This window comes from Hydra vulgaris, chromosome 15 (assembly GCF_038396675.1).
Source record: "Hydra vulgaris chromosome 15, alternate assembly HydraT2T_AEP".
Classification (NCBI taxonomy): Eukaryota; Metazoa; Cnidaria; class Hydrozoa; order Anthoathecata; family Hydridae; genus Hydra; species Hydra vulgaris.
In genome coordinates, this window is record NC_088934.1 from 15,764,135 (window position 1) to 15,787,500 (window position 23,366).

Sequence of the window (23,366 nt, forward strand, 5' to 3'; positions counted from 1 at the left end):
GTTTTAGTTAAAACTTTTCTCATGATGATAGCAACACCGACAAGTTAAACAGACTGTTATTAGTTCAGACCCTAGTAGTTCTAAATCGAAATGGCAAAAAAAAAAAAGTTCAAATATATAAAGAAATTAGGATACGATCCTTATTTAAACACTTGAATGCGGTTTTTCTATCATCAATTTCTTGTGTTTTTTTTTTAAAGTTAATTCTGATAGAAAAAATGTTAACAAAAAATTTTTTCACTATTTAAAATCAATAAAAAAAATTGCATTAACATATAAAACAAAAACAGTGAGTTTTTGATTTATTTGTTATAACTATAAGTTTTATAAATTTTAAAATATTAACAGTAAGCTTTCTTACCTGTTTAAAAGTTAAAGTTGTTTGATTAAAATTTTTTTATATAGAACAAATTAAATGAACAAAACCGTGTCATACGAACTCTCCATTGCAACATAGTAGAAGAATGTCACATTAGGAAATACGTGACAATCAGAAAAAAACAACAGAAAGGTATTGGTAGAAGTTGACCTTAAAAAAAACATTTACAAATTCTGCCATAAATGTCAGCGTGCTAATCCTAACCATAAACCATCACCTGCTAGATTCTATCCAATCCTAGGTTACGACAATTTTAAACAATGGGAAATAGATCTAACTAGTCGGGAAAAAAAACCAAGGACGAAAGGAAGCATTTGTATTAGCAACTAAACAATGATTACGCATTTAAGTAAGCTCGTTAACAATGATGCAAACAAAATAAGGTGAGTTTTTGAACGTGATAACATTAGCTTACTGAATAAATAAACAAGGTGTTACAAAATGCTCTCTTTTTGAGATCATATATAGCGTTTAAGCTCAAATTATAACTAATTTGGAAAACCCGGCAAGAGAGATTTTTTAGTAGAATACAGAAAATTGACAAAACTAAAAAAGGATTATGAATGGCAAAGCTCGCTAAAAGAAATTGGTACAAAAAGAAACGCAGCAAAAAAGACATCAGAAAGTTACACAAAAACATCAGAATGTCATAAAAATACAAAAGAAACATTACGATACATAACTCCGTCGTTTACAGTTAGGAACAAAGTTTAGAAATGCAACTGACACACAAAAAGGGTGAGAAGTTAGCTTAACATATTCCACGGCCCTTACGCAATAACATATATTTTTTGACAAAGTAATCGATCAGTTGTAAAATAAAAAAAGAATATCGAAACAAACTGTAAACGCTATCAACATAAAAAGTTGGAATGAATCACAAACACTGCATGCATTGAATGATAAGTATTGTATTTAGTGGCTTTCGTTTCAAATAATATTAAACCTTAAATGAGACAACTCTATGCTGGACTTGTTGGTCCAGAAGGTTTTTTTCAAGTTACAGTATTTTTTTATTTTTTTGTGTTCTTTATTACATATTAAAATATTTTGTTGATATTTCATAAAATTTAAAAAGCTAAAATATAATAATATAAACAATTACAAGTGAAGATTTTTAATATATATATATATAAAAAAAGAATGCGGAAACTCTAAGAAGACCGTATGGTCTTGTCGTGGAGTACTGCTGTAAACTGACGTTGTTGCATATTTACATGTTAAATATTTCACGTAGTAAATAAAAAGGTAGTGTTTCGGAATAATAAAAGAATAAAACGATTTAAATAAAAAAAGTTACAAAAAGATAAAAAGTTTGCAAAAAATTTCTTAAAGATAATTTGACGAATAATATAACAGCAATATAGGCTTGCCAATCGTAAATGATTGAATTACAAATCATATCGAGAAAAAAAAAAAATTAAAAAAAAAAATTTATAAAAAACTTCTTAAAATTTTTTTATTTAAATTTTTTTCCACTTTTTTTTTAAAAGATATGTAATCCATTCAAAAAAAAAATCAAAGTTATTTAAGACAATTTTGTTCCAAAGATACGATCCACAAAATGATATGCAAAATTGACAATGAATAGTTTTCGAAAATGGTTGCATCAAAAAATCATTTAAAATTACTTACAACTATATGCAAGTTGTACTGAACCCCACTAGGTGTCCTCTGGTCTCAGTGTCGATTCAGAAGTCTGTGGCAATTGTCCTGATCGGATACTCTGACAATAGTCCTTTTGGGATAACACAATGAGATACCTTAATAAGATACCCTGGTGTACACCCAGAGTGGAACTTCTTTTGGGATACCGGTCTCGGGCAAAAGTTGTAGGTCTTCTTGTGTTCATACTGTACCATATGACACGAATCCATACTGTACTCAAGACACCCATGACACACTTATATCTATAATGTATGTTTTTCACCCTAAAAATACAGGCCACATGATAACTACTTAGAAAACGAATAAATCTGCTCCATCACTGATACTGTCTATACATCACACTTACGCTTGACACTAACGAAAATTTAGTAGAACAACAGTAAATGACTCTTACTTATCTCGACTATTGTTTATTGGTATTGTTTATTTTTACAACATTTTACTTATCAGTTTTTTACTATTTTTCTACTTTGTAGCTCTCTGCTTTCCACTGTATAAAAAGTAAAAGTACAAGAGAACATCTGTCCTCTTGTACTTTTATCTCACTCTGCCAAACTCTTTTTAACTTATTATTCATCTCTAAGGCGTTCACCTCTTAGGCTCGGTGCAGCTTTACTAAAATGCATTGCATTTACAACGAAAATGGTTGCATTAAAAAATCATCATCTTGAAGATTGCATTTTTTTTTGTTTTCTTATAAATTAGCTATGGAAAAGAGACGGAGATAATTTTGTTTTACATTTGCACATAAAACAAAGAATATTATATACATTAAGTTGAGATATGTTTGAAACATAAATTTTTCTTAAGAGAGGCTTTGAATAAGTTCAAAGCCTCTCTTAAGAAAAACGTCGATCAAAAGAATTAACTAAATGTGCTATATGTTTCTGATAACGATAAAGAGACTCTAGTTTACTTTTGTTAGTACTGCCCCACGCAATATTTGCATAGTTGATATTGCAGTGAATAAGTGAGCAATTCAGTTTAAAAAGTGCGCATGTTTAATTAGCTTTTGATTTGGATAATGTTCCAATACTTTTTGAAATTTTCTAGCTTAAATTTTCGATGTGCTGTCTCCATGTAAGATTTTCATCAATATAAATTCCTGAAAACTGTGTAGTTTGTACTCTTTTTACTTAAGTATTATCAATGAATATAAAGGGCGTTTCGTATGGTATTAGTTTTATTTTGGAAAGTGAGTGAAATAGAGTCCAGTTAGTTTTGTCAATATTTACTGAAAGTTTATTTACTATGAACCAGTCGGAAATTTTTTAAAGAAAAAAATTTCCGACTGGTTCATTAGTATTATTTTTTTCTAAGTTCGTAATTTCAAATAATATAGTAATGTTATTGTGCAATAAAAAAAAAAAAGTGTGTCGTCGGCAAACATTATTGTCCTCAGGCTTTACTTTATGGAGATAGGATGCTTTATGGAGATCATTGACATATATAAGAAAAAGAAGAGCTCCGAGTATAGTGGCACCACAAGTAATGTTTAGTAACTTTTTCGGAGATTTATTGTCAATGTGTAGTACATATTGAGCACGATTATTTAAACCCATTTTAAAACGACTCCTGTGATTCCAGATAATTCGATTTTTTTAATAAGAATTTTTTAGTCAATGGTATCAAAAGCATTTGAGAAATCAATAAAAATTCCTAATATATATTCAGATTTATTAAACGACTCGTTAATACTACGAGTAAATTGATGTATTTCATGTTTGGTGGAGTTATTTATTTTGTGAAACCATATTGATTATTAAATAAAAAATTGTTTACAGAAAGATGAGTGTAGAATTTGTTAAATAAGTTTCTCTCTAGAATTTTAGCTAGTCCTTGGCTAACGCAAGGCCATTTCGGTTGCTATGCGCACAACAACCGAATGCATCAGACGGTGGTATCTATGCAGCTATTTTTGCAGTTTGTTTAACTACGCAGGGAAAAAAGGTATAACGCAGATATATGAAGAAAAAAAAAAGATACGTCTCCTACTCATTTGTTGTTTGGAAGTATTAATCATCACGTCTTTTTCGAAATCTTAACGTAAACACGGACGGAAAAAAAAAAATACTAACTATCAACATTTAGACTGTGTAGTTTAACATTCTTTAATTACAATTTTACTGTTAAGTTTTTGTTTTAATCTGTTTACTTTTAAAAATAAAATATTTTGTAGAAATTTGTGGTTTTGAGGAAATTCTGTTCCAAGGCTAGCAATGCCGATAAATGTTTTAGGGTATAGGTCATAACTGACGTTCTTTAAAAACTTTTTTATAAAGTTTTATTGAGTTTAAGTAAAATTTCTCGTACATATATTCCAGGGAGATGAAAAAATTAAGGGAACATTTGTCATAGGACAGCGGCATTTTTAATTACCCATTAAGTTTAAAATATTATTTGAAGAGCTTCACGCAAGTTTTATGAAAAATAAAACTAAAAAAAAACTGCCTAAGTTCTACCTTAAAAAGGATTGTAATAAATTTAAGTTGTCAATGAATTTATTGTAAGAAAAAAATAACTAGCTTGTTTATATTATAATTTACTCATAAATAATTTATGCACTGGAAGGTGTTATACTTTTTTTAACATTATCAATATATAAGAAAAATTTTCTTTGATATACATACATACAGAATTTCATTTATATAAATACAGAAATACGCATACACATTTTATATTGCGGACTTGAGTCTACACGAAACGTCGATGAGTAGCATTTAATAAGGAAAATTTTTTTTCTTTCATTTTATCTAAAATGTCTGAATGTTAAAATGCGCATTTCAAATATTTTAACCTACAGAATATATTGTTGATCGATACCCGCGGTCTTATACATATATACCGTGTCACACACATACTTATCTATAAAAGTATAGCATTAAAAATCATTTAAAAAATACACAAGAATTTTCAAATTGAGAAAATATAATGGAGATAATTATTTAAATATCTGGTAAAAAATGTTACCTTGCGCTGAAGGAATCATAAAAAAATGATGCAAAGCACATCTTTTAAAATTGAATATCAGAAGCGAAGTATATAAACAACTTTATAAAATTATTCTGAACTATTTACTTGTAATAAAAAATAAATATTTAAACACTTTAAATGCAAATAAAAAAAACATATGTACAAGTATAAAGTACAATACATAGTGTTAACCAATCACCGTTTTTTTCTGGCATAGCTAGCAAATGTTGGCGTTGTATGCAGGATGTCATCAACGCGCTGTTCGTTTTGACAATTATCTAAAGCATTTTTTATATATTGAACATCTGACTGATCTAATTGTCCATACTTTTGTTCTAAACCATCACGAACCTGAAAAGATCATAAAATGATGCAACATCATAGTAAACGATTTATAAGTTTAGTTAAAAAACACAAAACACTATATATTAAACATTATTTTCTATAAGTTTCAATATTTGATAAATTATTATTTCAATATTTAAACATTGGTTTTATTTTAAAGTTTAGACTTGAAGTTAAATAAAAAATAAACGGCTAAACCGTCGAGTTATAAATACGTTCTTGTTTAAGTCGAGTTAACTATCAAACCACTAATAATATTTCAATAATCTCAACAAATAAAATATCGCCTAAAAAGATTATTTTAATAACCACTACACATTTTTCTCACTTTTATTGCTTCCATCTGTTGGTATATCTGCAGCTGCTTTTGAAAACCACAATTGGGATTAACCACTTGTCGAGCCACACGCACTGCTAAAATAGCCTCATCCCATTCCAAATTGGTTATAGTTATTAAATACGCAGCACATATCGTACTTGAACGAGATACGCCTGCGATACTACAATATGACAATCATCACAATAAAGACAATAAGTAAAAAAGTTAATAAATAAACAACAACTAAAAATTGTTTTAATAACTATCTATTTTATCTCCGCCTCAAAAAAAAACTTAAATTTATTTCCATACCAAAAAAAAATATCTTACCAGTGAACAAGCACGTTTCCGTTTTTTTTTCTAAAGCAAAAATTGGTTATGTAACTATAGTGTATATATATATATATATATATATATATATATATATATATATATATATATATATATATATATATATATATATATATATATATATATATATATATTGTATTATATATATTATATTATATATTGTATTATATATAATATATTATATCATATATTATATAACATATATATATATTATATATATATATATATATATATATATATATATATATATATATATATATATATATAAATATATATATATATATATATATATATATATATACACACATATATATCTTGTATAACTTGTTTAAATGAGCTAAAGAATCGTAAAAGAAAAGATTGCTGCCCCATCCCAAACCCTCAGCCGATGTAGCAGCACTCCGCTGCGAGTCAAGCTATTTGTCAGTTGATGTATGTACTGAAGCCCCCGGCAGCAGGGTATTTCAGTGTGACGTCAAAGTGCTCATCTAAACTAGCAATTTAAGTTATATACATACATACATACATATATATATATATATATATATATATATATATATATATATATATATATATATATATATATATATAAATATATACATATATATATAATATAAATATATATAAATATATATATATATAAATATATACATATATACATACATATATATATATATATATATATATATATATATATATATATATATATATATATATATATATATATATATATATATATATATACAGTATCGGACAAAACGAGTGCAACCAAATAATGCTAATTTAGTTTCTTGATATAAAAGTGCTGCATTTTTTCAATTTAGAGAAATAACTATGTAGCTGTTTAGAGACAAAATTCTTCAAGTTTTATTCATCACAAAGTTCATTATTTGTACACGAAAATTAATAAATTATTCAAAAGTATTAAAAAAAAGTTGATTTCCTTCTGGACAAAACAAGTGCAACTCGACAAAATGTTGACCAAGCTGTATTTCGCTATCAATATTTCGTGGCGAACCCTTTGTTGTCGATGACAGCCTTGCATCTTCGAGGCATAGATTCGATCAGGTGATCAATGAAACTTTGTGGAATCGCTGCCCAGGCCTTTTGGATTTGTTCAAACAGTTAATCCTTATTACGAACACCTTCACAATTAATTCTGAGGTTGACGATCTCCCACAGGTTCTCGATAGGGTTGAGATCCAGAGATTGAGGCGGCCAGTCCATCACCGATAGGTGGTTGTCTTGAAACCACTGCTTGACTACTTTTGCAGTGTGTTTCAGATCGTTGTCTTGCTGAAAAACCCATTTTATTGGCATATTCCATTCAGCATGAGGTAACATAACATCTTTCAGGATATTTTTATACATGAAACGGTCCATTATTCCATCGTTTCGATGTATTGGACCTAGACCGTTAACAGAAAAACACCCCCAGACCATTACATTGCCTCCACCATGCTTCACGGTCTTATGGCAGTAACGTAAATTGAGGCATTTTCCAGCCGGTTGACAAACATGGCAAATGCCATCGCTTCTAATGATGTTGAACTTCGATTCATCACTGAACAGGACAGTTCGTCATTTCTGCACATTCCAGTCAATATGAGATGTAGCAAACAGGAGTCTTTTCTTCTGGTTTTATAGTGAAATCAGCGGTTTCTTTACAGGGCGTCGAGAAAAAAATCTGGCTTCAACAGCACGTTGTCTGATTGTTCGGTCTGATACAGGCAGCTCTAATTGCTTTTGTATCTCGACTGATGATACCCAGGGATCCTTCTTGACGGATCTGACGATCATAGAATCCTCTCTAGAAGTGGTGGAACGCGGTCTTTCACCTTTGTTATTTGCTGCCAACTTCCATGTAGAACGATATTTGGAACATAGTCTTGATACGGTCCATTTTTTCGTGCGCTATTTATCAAAAATACTTTTATGTGAACTTCCACTTACGTAATCGCCAAAAATTTTCTTTCTTAGTTCCAATCCAAGACTGTCAGGAGCCATTTTTGCACTTGAAGTCATAAAAATAATAAAAATAAATAATCACGCTTCTCAAGGCTTACCGTGTTACATTTACCTTGTGATGATACAATAATGCTCTGTGGAACACAACGTCTTGGTTGGATGTGGACTGTATTGATGTAATGAAACACTTGTTGTATTTCACTTCTTGTATTGATGTTCTTCGATAAAACACTTTGATAAAACTCACTTCGATAAACTGTCTTGATAATACTGACTGATTGACTTCCATATACTGACTGAGTTACATGTCGATTTACATGTCTCTTATATAGTAAAATGAACCTGTGTGAACCTGTTCTGGAAGATTCTAGATGCTTCTTTTCGATGCTTCTTTTCGATGCTTCTGGAAGCTTCTGCATGCGTCTGGATGCTTCTGAATGTTTCTGGATATTTCTGGATGCTTTTAGATGATTCTTCTGGAAACCTCTGGAAGCTTCTGCATGCTTTTGGAAACTTCTGAATACTTCCTTTAATTATTAAAAAAAATTCCAATTTAAAAAATAAACTATCCAATAACATGGTAACGAGTTCTACAACTTAAATTTAAGGGGCTCTTTCCAAAAATATTTATTTTAGTAACTTTACAAAGATTAAAAAAACATTGAAAATCATCAAAACATAAAATATTTGTTTAAAAACAATAAATATTTGTTTGAATACAATAAAAAAAAACTTTACGAATACAAAACCAAAACAAAAACCAAAAATTTACAAGTGTTTCAAAAATAAATTGGATCAAAAAGTCGATATTTAATAGTACTATTGGGTGCAGCTTAAAAAACTTTGGCATAAATTATGCCAAAGCTACTAGTGTTAAAAAAAAAAGACTCATAATTAAAGAGCTTCTAAAATAAGATAAGTAATAAAAACCCTGTTATTCTAAAATTTGACCTAACTTCCCTGATTTTCACCTGATTTTTTAAAGACATCTAAATTCCCTAACTTTCCCCTGATTTCCTTGATCTGGCAGACGCCCTGATAATCCAACTTTTTTCTACCATTCTGATTTCGCTTGTTTGGATGAGTAAAAAGAAATGTATCTTGCCTTTTCTCTTCTGAATGTACTTTGTTAACAAGCTGTTGAACTAATTTGACTGTTCTTTCTGAACAATTATTCACAACATCAAGATTCATGATGGCTGCTTAAAATTCTTGATAGAAATCATTTAAAATCCAATACTCTGGAGGAAGCTTCATTCATTGAATCTCAGCTTTTCCATGACCAAGCATGTCAAATACAAGCCAGGACTTCTCTGTAACTAGTGGAACTAAACTGGGAGGCTCATCCTGTGAAATGTTTAAGCTCATCAGAGTGTCTTTATCCAAAACCTGTCTTTCTAAGGAATACTCCTTTATAGAGGCTCATTTTAGACCAAATAGTCTCTTAGCCATGTTGCCACATTCTTTACATTTCTGAACTGCAATTGCTATAATGACTAAATAGAGATGAAGGTACCAAGTATGTCATTATGGATTTAGAAACATTATGGATATAGAAACAGCTTGAGCTCCAGCTTTATTCGATACCTCAAACCTTTTCATCTGTCAGTATGCATTCATATTCTAATAGTTAAGGCTTAAAATTATCAATGTTTAATTTAAAAATAAATAATATACCTATTTTAATTATTTTTTCAAAATTATATATTTACTTTAAAAACAACCAGACCGTGTACCTGCATCAGAGTAGCTGAGCTTAGCTCTGCTCTAAGAAACCATTCAGTGTAAAAAAATGGAAAGGAACTTTGTCATTTTAGTGATTTCATCCCTGCTCTCCTAATTGATTTAATTGATTAAATTTTTCCATAAGTAGAAACAGTTTTAGGTAAAATAAACTTTTACCCACGAATCTGGCATGATGAACAGCTCCATGATTGTGAAGTTTAAATCTGTCGGTGTGTGACAGTACCGTCAATGTAAGTTCAGCCAATTCCTGACAATCTTTACAAAACTTACCATCCTAAAAAACTTTTTTTGCTAAGTCATAATAACTTAAAATAATTCACAACAAAATTATAAAACTGGAAAGTTATAAGTGAAGTACTACTTTACTTTACTATACTTTTTTTTGTGAAAATAATAAGAGATAATTAAATTTAATTGAATTAATTTATAAAGCTTTTATTACTCACCTTCTTAAAAGCCGTAGTGCTAATTATATCTGCAAAATTGAATAGCACTCAGTCTTTGTTGAATAATCCAGGAATTAGTAGGAGTTAACAATATTTTTAAATCTTGATATTCAGTATCTAAATCATTACAATGGTTCTTAAGAACTTAAAATAATTTATTTTCTGGTCCTGAATTATGACTGCTTGTATAAAGCTCCCAAAGTAACATGACGCTCAAAAATATGGCGTTGACATGCAGTTAATACATAGGCATTAACATGCAGTTAATAAACTCCTTTTGCTTTACCTGTGTTTGCGCTAGTGGTATCAGAGCAAAGTCACTGAACTTTATCTTCTAATCTAAAGTTAGAAACAAGTTCTTCTATAGCTTCTTTATGGTGTTCTCCAGAGTCAATTCTGGAATTTTAAGTAACTCGGTTTGTCCTTTATTCCTAGCAAGAACAGCTAACTTATCTTTTGAAACCTGTTTTCCTTCAGTAGGTTTTTTCACAATTTTTCCATCAAAATGAATTGTTATCAGAGAATTTGAAGATTTAGAAATGCTTTTTATAAGGGCTCTGATTTCATTTGCACCCATGAACACAGCGTTCTCTGCTCCTCTGTATGAAGAAGAGTTAGAGCATACAAACTCAGACATGCATCCTCCAGAATTGACAATAATACTGATAAGAAACACTCTATGTTAATGTGGAGTTAAACCCTTTCCAACTGCTGTGAGCAGTACAGTGAAAAATATCCTTATGTAGGACTAATATGTGGCTTAATTTTAATTCACTATCAGTTGAATTGCTTTTATTGGTATTTAAAGAACTTAATGAATTTTCAGAATCAATATCAGATACAACTTTTAATTTATTGAAATACATTTAGATTCATTCCTTTCCATTCCTTTAACTGATCTATAAGAAAAGCTATGTCTTCCTCTTTGTCATCTTTCATTATTTTTTTCTATTGGATTAAGTGGGTTTTCTGCAATATAGATAACCTTTTTTGTATTTTCTATAAAGTTTTTTCTTTTTTTCACTTCAGCAGGATTGTTTCTTTTACTTAAGCTTTTGATCTTCATCCTTCACCATTTTTTTAACCTTGATCCTATAAAATGGAATTATTATTATTAAATGCTTATAAAAACTTAAAAATATATTTTAGTGTTTTGATAAGGTTATACAGTTTGATCTATCATTACCTTCGCATCTGAGTTGTAACTACTTTAAATCTACCGCGTGTCCATAAAACTATAAGCTTAGATATTATTCCATCAATGTAACCGACTGGTAGTACAATTGGGTGAGAATGATCTACTTTTGTTTGGACATTCTACAAAAAAACTCAGTTTAACTTAGATTTTCTCAGAAAGTTGCAGTATTGAAGAATTTGAAAAATTTATTTTTCATTTTATCTAAAATCTTTTTTATTCTTTATTCAAAACAAAATTTGTTCAGCAAAAAAATATATGTTTTTAAATATAAAATTGTACACAAAAATTGAAATGTAAGATACTTTGAAAATACCCATCAAAACCCCACTTTTTGTTGAAAAAAACAAATACCTTGAAAAGAGCCCCTTAAACTTAAGTAGTAGAACTATGTTATTGGATAGTTTATTTTTTAAGTTGGTTGAGATTTAAGGGTCCCACAAGCGGGGTAAAGTTTTCCTTAAAATGAGGCAAAAATAGACCCTTTTGCCCTCTGTGGGAACCTTTTTGATGTTCAAAAAAATTTCTGTAAAAAATCTTAAGTATTAATTTGGGGTCAGAGCAGATCATAAGCTAGGGGTCCTTTCAAATTTTTGACATGACCTATTTTTGAAAAAGCTTAATATACATATGTATGTATGTATGTATGTATGTATGTATGTATGTATGTATACACATACATATACACACACACATATATATCTATATAAAGCAAAGGTAAATAGAGATATATGTAAGCAATAATTCCTTTTAGCTGCAAAAATATATTGCTTACATATATATATATATATATATATATATATATATATATATATATATATATATATATATATATATATATATATATATATATATATATATATATATATATATATATATATATATATATATATATATACTGTGACATCAAAGGTACAATGGATCTGGGAAAATAATTAGGATCCGGATCCTACCCGGATTTTTAAGATTTGGACTCGGATTTAAATCCGAATCCAATTTTAACTTTAAAACAAATAAAAAAACTATTTTACACAAGAAATTTTTATACTTAAAATATATATAACCACTGGTGACAAAAATTTGGCACAATCTTTGATAAGCTAAAACTTATTGAATTTTTAGTTACCCAGTCTTAATTTTGTTTATAAAGTGTTACTTATCTTTTACTGAAAGTTTTGTTTACTTAGATTAATTAATAAAAAAGTTATCCAAAAATGAAGTTGACTACGTTAATTGAACAAGTGTATAACTATTGTAATTTGCATCCTAACAATAAAACGAAGAGCACCGTAGAGTATTTTGTTGCCACTAATCACCCCGACAGAACAATTAAACGTTATATGGCAAAGTGGAAGAATAATGAGCCAAAGTCTTGTAAGCCTGGATCAGGCAGAAATCCAAAAATTATGACTGCTAGGAACATCAATCACCTGAAAGGTCTTTTGAACAACCGGTCTGGAACTTCAACAAGAAAAATTGCAAATAAATTCAAGTGTGATCATTTCTACATTGTAAAAAGAATAAAAAACAAAACAAACATTTGTTATTTTAAGAAAAAACAAATCCCTGATCGCACTGAGAAACAGTTAAAGGAGTTGCAACTGAAGTGTGGAAGAATTTGTCGCAAATTCAGAAACCGCGACTTTGTCATTGATGATTATTTTACATTTAAACATACAAATAAAAATTCGAATGTTGGATTTTACTCAGATGACGCAAAAAATGCACCAAAAAATGTAAAATATAAGCGCAAAAGCAAATTTGAAAAAAAAATTCTTGTGTGGATTACCATATCCCCTCGTGGAGTCTCGAAACCATTTATTGTTCCTGCGAGACTGGCAATTAACCAAACAGTGTACAAAAATGATTGCATCATCAAACGATTGATTCCTTTTATCAACAAACATCACAGTGATGGTAATTATGTATTCTGGCCTGACTTGGCCTCTTTACATTATGCTAAAAGTGTGACCAATTACCTCGATGAGAAAAATATCCGTTATGTAACAAAATTTGATAATCCAGCATGTGTTCCAGAATTACGACTAATTGAAGATTTCTGGTCAATCCTTAAAGGCTATGTGTATGAAAACAATTGGGAAGCTGAAAGTGAAGATCAGCTGCAAAGAAAAATCCATTTTTGTTTAAAAAAAATTGATAAAAATCTTGTACAAGGCATGTGTGAACATGTATACAAAAAAGTTGATGCCTTACATCGTAATGGCGAGAAATCATTATTGCAGTCCCAAAAATAAAAAACTAATATATTGTTTAATATTCTGTACAATATTTTTTGATCATTAAACTTTTAGTTGTACTATTACTGTCTGCCAAATTTTTATCACCAGGGGTTAATAACAGTTAACTTTGTGAAATAAATTCTTTGTAGCATTTTATATCAACAAACTTATTTTAGTTTTAATTTTCATCACGTCTATTATTTTTGTAGTAACTTTGTAAAAAGCATAAGGTATCAATAGTATTATCATTTAAGCTACTCCTAAATTTAGTTACAAACAATCCCCATGCACTAAAAGCTTGTTCACCCTCAACAGATGTTGGTTGAATAGTTTTTAAACACTGAAATAAAATCTCCAAATTAGAAGTATGTTTTAATTCTTGTTTTAGCTCAGCACTTTATATAGCTTTTTCTAGTTGTGTTTTCATAATCTTTTTTTTTTTTCTAGTTGTGTTTTCAAAATCTTCTTCTACTTCGATTTCAAAGTCATTGTTCAAAATCATTGTTAGTATTTTCTTCACAATCTTCTTTGATTGCTTGAGGTAAAAGCTTTAGTAAAAGATTTTCAGCTAACGAAATAACTGCTGATTTTTTTGGCTTTACTCCAAAAGCATCTAAAGTACCAGATAACAGAAAACTAGGGTTGTTTAAATATTTATGAGGTGAATCAAATTAGGATTTCTTATGCTTAAAATTCTTGTTTTTAAAGCATCATATAAGTTTTTGCTTATGTCAGCAATTGATTGATGTCAGACTCATATGATTGTAATTAACTTTAAACAAAACAAAAAACTTTTTCTGCTGTAAGCAAATTTGAGTCTCAATGGCAAAGTGCTTCAGCTCCTAATTTTATAGACTTTAAAGCCTTAACTAAATCTTTAAGAGTTAGCAGCTCCGAATCTGATATTATTATTGGAGACTGAACTTGGATGAGTGCCATTTTAATATATTTGCTTAACTTGACAAAGCGTTCAACCATATCAAATAATGAGTTCCAACGTGTCTTGCAGTCTAAAATAAGTTTAAGCTCATGTCCAAACTCTGACATGTTTCTGCAACAAGTTATCATTTTTAACAGGTGATTTTTTAAATAATTTTATTATGCGAACTTTTTTTAAAATTGAAAAATAGTCTTTTATAACAACAGCCTCTACTGAACTATTTTTAAATACAATGTAGCCCAGCTCTTCACCTTGATTAAGCTCTTCACTATCATCCTCACTAATATTAATTCCAAAATTATCGCTTCGGTCTAAATCTTCACTTGGTTTCACATAAAGGACATCCCCTAATGCTAAATGGATTGCATGGGCATAGTAAATGTGATGTAGTGGATTGATTAAATGGCCAAATTTAGCCATAACTGATGCACCATCTGTAGTTGTACTAACAATATCATTATTAAATTCCAGTTTGAATTCACTCAACTTTTCACTTACTATTTCAACAGCTTTTTCAAACGGCATTATCTCAACAATGCATGCAAGTCCAAGATTATAAAGGCTTCCATTTGTGTGCACATTATTATTTATATAATGACGTGTTTTAATTGATGTATATTAATTAACAGTTAAACTAAATCTGAAATTGTTAGCTTTAATGTCTTTTAATTTAGCTGTTAATTGAGCCTTAATGTCTTTAGCATGATCCAGTAAAATATTTTTAATAGAAATTGAAGTAGAAGGTATTTTGTGTCATTTAGCTAAAACAAATTCTTGTAACCTCTTACTTTTAGCAACAGTGTTAAATTAAAGTCCATCAATTGCAATGAGATCAGTTAGTATATTGGCAATAGAATCTTTTGCTTGTACAAAATTTCTGATATCTTTTTGGGATGAACTTTGAACTTCTTTTATAGGATGTAATAATGCCAATTCTATTTTATGCTTAATCTTTAGATGCTATCGTATAACACTTGTGCAGCCTCCTTTAATTGTTACAATGATGTTACAGGTTTTGCATTGAGCAGTTTCATTTACTTTGCATTTTAAGAAATGTTCCCAAACAGGAGCATTGCTTTTAGATTCTTAGAAAGTCATTTTAAAATTGCTTTTCTAAATTGATTTGAATTATTATTATGCTTCAAAGTGCAACAGTTTCAAACTATGCGTAGGCTATAATGGTATCCAACATCCACATTATAAAAAGTAATTTTATATAAAAAAAACAACCGGGAGCCGAATATTCGAACCAAATAGATCCGGATCTTAAATAATTGGTATGGATACCTAGGTATTCGGTTCCGGATCTTGGATCTGACTATGCCCTTGCCACATCAAGTTTTGTTTTATTAAAAAAGATTATGGAGTTTTTTTATTGTGTGTTAAATTCTCTACTAAACCGTTTGTAACCACTGTTGCTAGAAGTTAATCAGTTGTTGAAGATGATACAAACTCATCATGCTTAAAAACATCTAGATTGCAAAGCCATATTTAACACTTTTTAAAGTCATTTTTAGCATTAAAGGGATCTCAAACCTCCAAGACATGTTGTATTTATATTTAAGAAAATGATAAAAAAAAAAAAAATGTTTGGACTAAATTTTTTTGATTAAAACAAAAGAATAAATGCATACCAAGAAAAGCTAACATTTTTATTTTATCTCTTTAATAATATGTCCATTATTGTTATTAATATATACTAACGATATACATAAAGCTTCTCAAAAAATACCTACAATTATGTATGCCGATAAGAAGACCAGCTAAAAAATCTTTATTAACTCAAATATAGAATTTTCTAGGAGGGATCACTTTAAAGACTGCAAATGCTTGAACAAATGAAAAAATTGGATTGCCAAGTCAGGATGATTAGCCAAGTCAGGATGAAAAAAACGTATTGGGTCAGATCATAACCATTATTCTAAATAATTATTGTAATAAGTTTATGTTTTGAATAGATCATCAAGAGACAGATCGTGTATGCGGTGGTAAGTTTTTTTATATCACAAGTCAATATGAGTGAAGTTTTTACAATTGCATATAACATATTTGTTTATTGTTTGCAATCGGCATAAGAGTTTATAAAATGATTTGTTTTTCAACTGCATGCATAAATTCGATAGATCTGTGGTAATGTGCTGTCATTGGTGTTGTTTTGCAAGGGTTCAAATCTGCTCCTTAACGCAATATATTTTCAATCTGGCTGAGATTGATATTTCAATTCAGTTAACTAAATCATTCTATCCATGAATCAATGATCAATTGCAGTTACAATAAGAGTATTATTCTACGATGTAGTTTTTAACTAACTGAATAATATATTTTGCTTTCTATGCAATGTACACAACTTTCTATGCAATATACACAACTTTCTATGCAATATACACAACTTTCTATGCAATATACACAACTTTCTATGCAATATACACAACTTTCTATGCAATATACACAACTTGTTTAACCAGAGTGCAAAAAAATATAGCACAAAATTTTATTTTTAAGTAAGTTCTTGAAATGCATGACTTTATTTTCTCTATAAAAGGCACAGGAGAAAAGCATTAAAATAGTAATTAAAAATACTAAAAATAGTAATTAAAAAAGATTGATCGAAAGATCAAGCTAATTACTACAAATTAACCCTAAACTTATAAATTGGCACTCATAAGGGTCTTGAACAAATTCTCAGAATAAAATAAAGTGAATCTTTTAATAAACTTATTGTTCCTCTTTAAGGTTTTTTCTTTTTACTAGTTAATAACTGTAATAGTGGTAGGATGCTCATTCTACCACTAAACCTGATTAATCTTTACTTTTACACCTTTTTAGATCTATTTAGATCACGTTTTTTTAGATGATTTACACTCTGTTTGATCTCCACCACACTATTAGTAGTACAATGCTTAACTTGTTTTTCCATGCAGCAACCTTGGTGTTTCAGGGTTAAAGAGCTGAAAGGGTTGTAATAACAACAAAAATAAAAAAAAGAGCTTGTCTCCTCAACTTTAGTGGCCCCCTCTACATTGCAGAGGTGAATGCATAAAATAAAAAATAAATATAGCAAAAACATTTGCTAAAAAATATAATCTTTTTTGTACTAAAAAGCAGAAAAAAAACCTGCAAGCCATTTAGGAGCTATTTTTTTATAAAAAGGGTTATTTGTAGTACACCAAGGCCAACAAAGAAAGTTGATAAAGAGTTGTCAAGTGTAAAGAAAGTAAAATAAAAATAGTTATAAAGAAGTAATCTTTGTCTTAAATCCAGTTAAAAGTTACCAGGTGTGGTCACTAAGCCAACAATTAAGAATAATTCTTGGCTTAGTGACCTCAGTCTATTTTGAGTTGAATATATTAATGCATTATGACAAATTTAAATAAAGTATTAAAAAAAATGTCAATGTAACATTAAAATTTTAATATTTTTTGGTTGCAGAGGTGGAGGTGGGGGAGAATGAAGGGGGTCAACTTGTTTTAAGTGATGCAATAAGTTGCATCATATAAAATAACATGACTGCACACCGCTCTACATACACCACATAAACCCATACATAATTAACAATACAAATGTAAAATCATTCTAAAAACATTTGAAATTATTAGACAAGGTTATAATAAAACAAATTTACCTGGCTTCATGAATAAATTCAACACAATCTTTAAAATGCTTTGATCTAAGAAAAAAAGAAAAACCAAAAAATTAAATTCAAGATCCAGTAAAAAAAAATTGTTCAAATCTTAAGTCTTTTCTTGTAACAACAAAAACTTTGTAACAACGAAAACTTTTTTGTTGTTACAAATAAAGAAAGCAGTGTCATAATCATAATTTATATTTAAAAAAACAAACATCATTACATGTAGGAAATATGTAAGAATTTTGCAGAAAATTTTAAATTTTAATTGATCAAACAACATAAAATTAATAATTCTAAATGATCCAAAAACTAAACATGTTTGACTTGGTTATTTAGATTAGATCAAACTAAAAAAATGAAACAAAATATAAAAAAACATTAAAAATAAATAAATTAAATAACAAAAAAACATTATTAATAATAAAAAAAACAATGTTAACAAAAAAATCTTAATTTGTTTTTATACTAATGCCACTTCCTTAAATAATAAAATAGATAAATTGCGTTACACCAACTGTGTTACACCATCAAGGCATGTTTTCCAGATTTAATCTGCATTGCTAAAACTTGATTTAACAAACTTTCGGATACACTTATAGAAAATTACGTATTATATTGTTGTGATCGTACAAATAGGAAAAACAAGAAGAGGGGTTGCAATTTACGTAAAAAATCAAATAAAAGCATATAAAGTCACACTGTCAACTATAAACTGTACAGACACTGAACAAGTTTGGGCTTGTCTAAATTTTGAAATCGAAAAGATTTTAGTAAGTTGTATTTACAAGCTACTGAATTCAGATGAACTTACTAATGATAAAATTATAAAAATAAAAAATGCCAAAAAATTGATTGAAAAAAAGATCTTAACAGATCTCATAATTACAGGTGATTTTAATTACATTGCAATTAGATGGTTTTTAAACAAAGCATTACCAGTTGGTGCTCAAGCTGAAAATTTGTAAATTTTCTTGATAAATGTTTTTTAAATCAATGCGCTGTAAACCCAACATTTCAAAGAGCCACTTGTCATGAAACATATTAGACTTAATAATAGTAAATAATGCCAATAGAGTCAAATGGATTCAAATAGCACTCTTTTAGGTAACAGAAATCAAGGACATCATGTAATAACACGGCAATATATTATAAGTGAAACATGTAAGCAAGACTAACACCTTTAAAAAAATTTTAAATTGGGAAATTATCTTGAGATATCAAACTATACACACTCGATAAATTGGAATATTCTTTTCTTGAACAAAAATATAAACGATTGTTGTGAGCATTTCAACTCTCATTACCAAACAGCTTGTAAAAAATTAATTCCATAAGTATTCCATAAATTAATAAACAAAAAGTTAAAATAGCTGCAATAGAGTATGAAAAATACAACTAAAAATAAAAAAAATATAGCTAAAAAAGAAAATCCAGACCCAAAACTGCTGCATAATTTTATCAAATGAAAACGAAAAATTAAAAACTATTTAACATCAATTGAAGATGCTAATGTGTGTATCATTACAGAGCAAAACCAGATTGCTGATACTTTGAATGACTATTTTCAATCAGTATTTATAGAAGATAACAATGATATTTTACTAAACTTTCAAAAAAAGTGTTTAAATTCACTACAGTTTATTAGTATTACCTCAAATAAAGTTATTAATATGATAAATGCTTTAAACCCAAGAAAATCAGTTAGACCAGATGGAATTCTTGTTTTTGTATTAAAATAATGTGTAAATGCTTTTTTTAATCCATTAACTTTATTATTCAAAAAATCAATTTACGAAAGTGTAACACCTATTTCATGGAAGACAACAAGCATAATGCCATTGTTTAAAAAATGGCAGTAGTCTCAAATTATAGTCTCAAATTATCGGCCAGTTTCCTTGACATCAATACTTTGTAAAACTTTAGAACATTTAATATTTAACTAACTCTTACATTATTTAAAGGCTAATAATTAATTATTTTCTAATCAGCATGGTTTTACAAAAGGTAAAAGCTGCACAACTAATCTCCTTGAGTACATGAATACAGTGACATCAGGTTTTGCAAACAATAAATCATTTGATATCTATTATACTGATTTCAAAGATGCTTTTGACAAAGTTTCATACAGGAGATTAGCACTAAAACTTGAAGCATATGACATTACATTTATGTTATTGAAGTGAATAAATTCTTTTTTAACTGATAGGAAGCAAAGAGTTGTACTTACTGATGCACATGCTTTACAAAATGACATTGCTATATTAGAAAAATGGGTAAATATAAACTGGAAAATGCAATTCAATTTTGAAAAATGTAAGATCATATATATTGGTAACAAAAAGAAAATTTATAAATATTTCATGACTAACAATAATATTAAGCTAGAATTAATTACTACTAAATTGTAAGAGGATCTGGGTGTATTAATTTCAACCTGAGCTATGCCATCTATCATACACTGAAAGACTAGAAAAAATGAAACTGACATCTTTAAAACAATGAAGAATACAAGGAGATCTGATACAAATGTACAAACGGTATTATGATATAGAGAAAATAACTTGGAAAATATCCCTTCAACATTCGTGCTCTTTAATTTTTTCAGGTTCATCTTCAAATATTCAAGGTAACAAACATCATTTATTCACTGATAAAAAATATTTAAATCAAAATTGTGAGGTTTATTTTTACAAATCGCAGTTAAAATCTGGAACAAATTACCAATTGAAGTCTCAACTTATTTAAAACTAAACTAGACTTAATCAAGTAAATTTAACTTTCTTATTTTGTCTGTAAAAGATTTAACATGGCGTTAAATCTCATCAGTATTGTATATTATCATTAAAATTAAAAAAAAACTATAAATACAAATACAAAACAAACAACAATTATGCAATAAAAACAAATGTAAAAGAAAATGTACTAATATATTCTCCTGCAATATGTCATATTTGCACTTATAAATTGACTAATGTCCACAGATATTTAATAAAACTTTAAAAAATCGAACTTTTATTGCTTTTAAAATGGAAAGTTATATTTTTTCTGTTTTAAATGGAAAGTTATATTTTTTCTGTTTTAAATGGAAAGTTATATTTTTTCTGTTTTAAATGGAAAGTTATACTTTTTCTGTTTTAAATGGAAAGTTATATTTTTTCTGTTTTAAATGGAAAGTTATATTTTTTCTGTTTTAAATGGAAAGTTATATTTTTTCTGTTTTAAATGGAAAGTTATATTTTTTCTGTTTTAAATGGAAAGTTATATTTTTTCTGTTTTAAATGGAAAGTTATATTTTTTCTGTTTTAAATGGAAAGTTATACTTTTTCTGTTTTAAATGGAAAGTTATATTTTTTCTGTTTTAAATAGAAAGTTATATTTTTTCTGTTTTAAATGGAAAGTTATATTTTTTCTGTTTGCACTCTTTTTATTATCTTTTTCATTATGTTTTTTGCATTTTTTTTCATTCAAGTGGTTATATTTCTACATTTTACCATTCTTTCTTCTTTTTGGATTTGGTTATCTATCATATAACTCAGACTTTTTACCTTTTCTTCTCTCTTTTAATGATTTTCTTTTCTCAAAGCTTTTTAACAAAACTAAATTACTATTATAAAATAAATTACAATTTTGAGAAACCTTCATTCAAATGCCATCTCTATCTTGGCATGCCTATTTTATTCTTTATTTTTTTTTTAAATTCACCTCCCCAAGGCCGAGAAGGCCACTACAGATGAGGAGGCTACTTAATTGTGGTTATAACCCTCTCTTAACTCTATAACTCTGAAACACGAACCTTGATGAACAAGGCCGCTGCGTAGAGAAACAAATTCAAAAAAATCTGCGGAGAAACAAATTGAAAAAAAAAGAAAAAATCTACTTTAGTGTTGCTTTAATTTTACAACTTATTTCACAAGATAAAAAACAAGAACACATTGTTGGTTTTGCCACAATTTTCCTAATTTTTTTAGAATTTTAAAATATATACCTCAACCAGCATTATTGCCTGTTTTTAAAAGTATAAACTTTGCGAATCCTTTAACTTGAAGTTTGGCTATCATGTTTATGACAATGCTTCATCAAGAGGAGACCTTTTTTAGATGACTAAAATGTTAAGGTAATTAGCTTCTTAATCATTAGTTTACCCAAAAATTTCAAACAATTTACAAATTTTGTTAGCAATTTCTCAAACCCTATCATTCATTATCTTAACACATATATTATCCTTAAATGATTATATATATATATATATATATATATATATAACAATCTATTTACATATAAAAATAAATTTGTCAATATGTTATAATATTTTTCTCTTCATCTGAATCTCTTGAAACAAAATACAGTTTGAAAACAAATTTTGAACCTCTATTTATCTTGTTTTGTATTTTATAAAGTGTAGATATCTTGCCATAACCTGATTGAATATAATAATTTTTAAAATAAATGATTGTAAAGAACCATGGCAATATTTAAAACAAGTATATTTTAAAAAATACTTCAAAATTGGCTTTGATGACTATCATAGCCAATGATCAGCTGTGATAATTTTTAAACAAAAGATTGGCTGTGATAATTTTTAAAACAACACTAGTAATAGGAGCTTTTCTATCACAAGTCTACAAAACCTTACTAGGTAAACATTTAAAAAATTGACAAATCTTCTAGACAAAGATATGTCACATAAAAACTTTTAACTACTTACATATTCTCTCCAGGGTTATCTGGGATATCCACGCATTTGTATTCAATTGTCTAGTTTTAAGAAAAAACAAAGAAAGCATTACACAGTATTACAAACTTTATGTGCCAAGATAAATCTAACATAACAAAATACCTCGAGACTTGGTTTTGCATTGTCATGAACAGCTAAGATATGTGTAATGTTGTTGCCCGTAATTTGTTCCATATCCTTTGCATCTATATTTTTTATTATTATTAAGTTTGTGAAAAAATAAATAAAAAAAACATTTGCTTTTATAACAATTCAAAAAATAAATAAAAAAATAACAAAAAAAAAACAACTGAAAAACTATAAAACAAAAAGCTAACCTCTAAAATTCCCAATGAATAAACCTGGCAAAACCTAAATTATTTTTAAAAAACAACAATTTTAAATACGATAATTTTATGATTGATATTAGTAAAAATTTTAAAATTAAAAAAAA

At 28.2% G+C, this 23,366-nt stretch overlaps 1 protein-coding gene across 1 annotated transcript in view; it reads right to left on the reverse strand.

Annotated features, from left to right (window-relative positions):
• Positions 1–5,090: 5,090 nt before the first annotated feature.
• The window catches only part of LOC136092483 (dual specificity protein phosphatase 22-like), an 18,561-nt gene continuing 285 nt past the window's right edge, over positions 5,091–23,366 (reverse strand). Inside the window, exons 2-8 of the mRNA XM_065820783.1 lie at positions 23,251–23,284; positions 23,036–23,118; positions 22,904–22,953; positions 18,193–18,237; positions 6,015–6,044; positions 5,694–5,865; positions 5,091–5,371 (exon numbers count right to left, since the gene is read on the reverse strand). Of these exons, the coding sequence (XP_065676855.1) occupies positions 5,216–5,371; positions 5,694–5,865; positions 6,015–6,044; positions 18,193–18,237; positions 22,904–22,953; positions 23,036–23,118; positions 23,251–23,284 (570 nt within the window). The 3' untranslated portion in view covers positions 5,091–5,215. The remainder of the gene's footprint in view (positions 5,372–5,693; positions 5,866–6,014; positions 6,045–18,192; positions 18,238–22,903; positions 22,954–23,035; positions 23,119–23,250; positions 23,285–23,366) is intronic.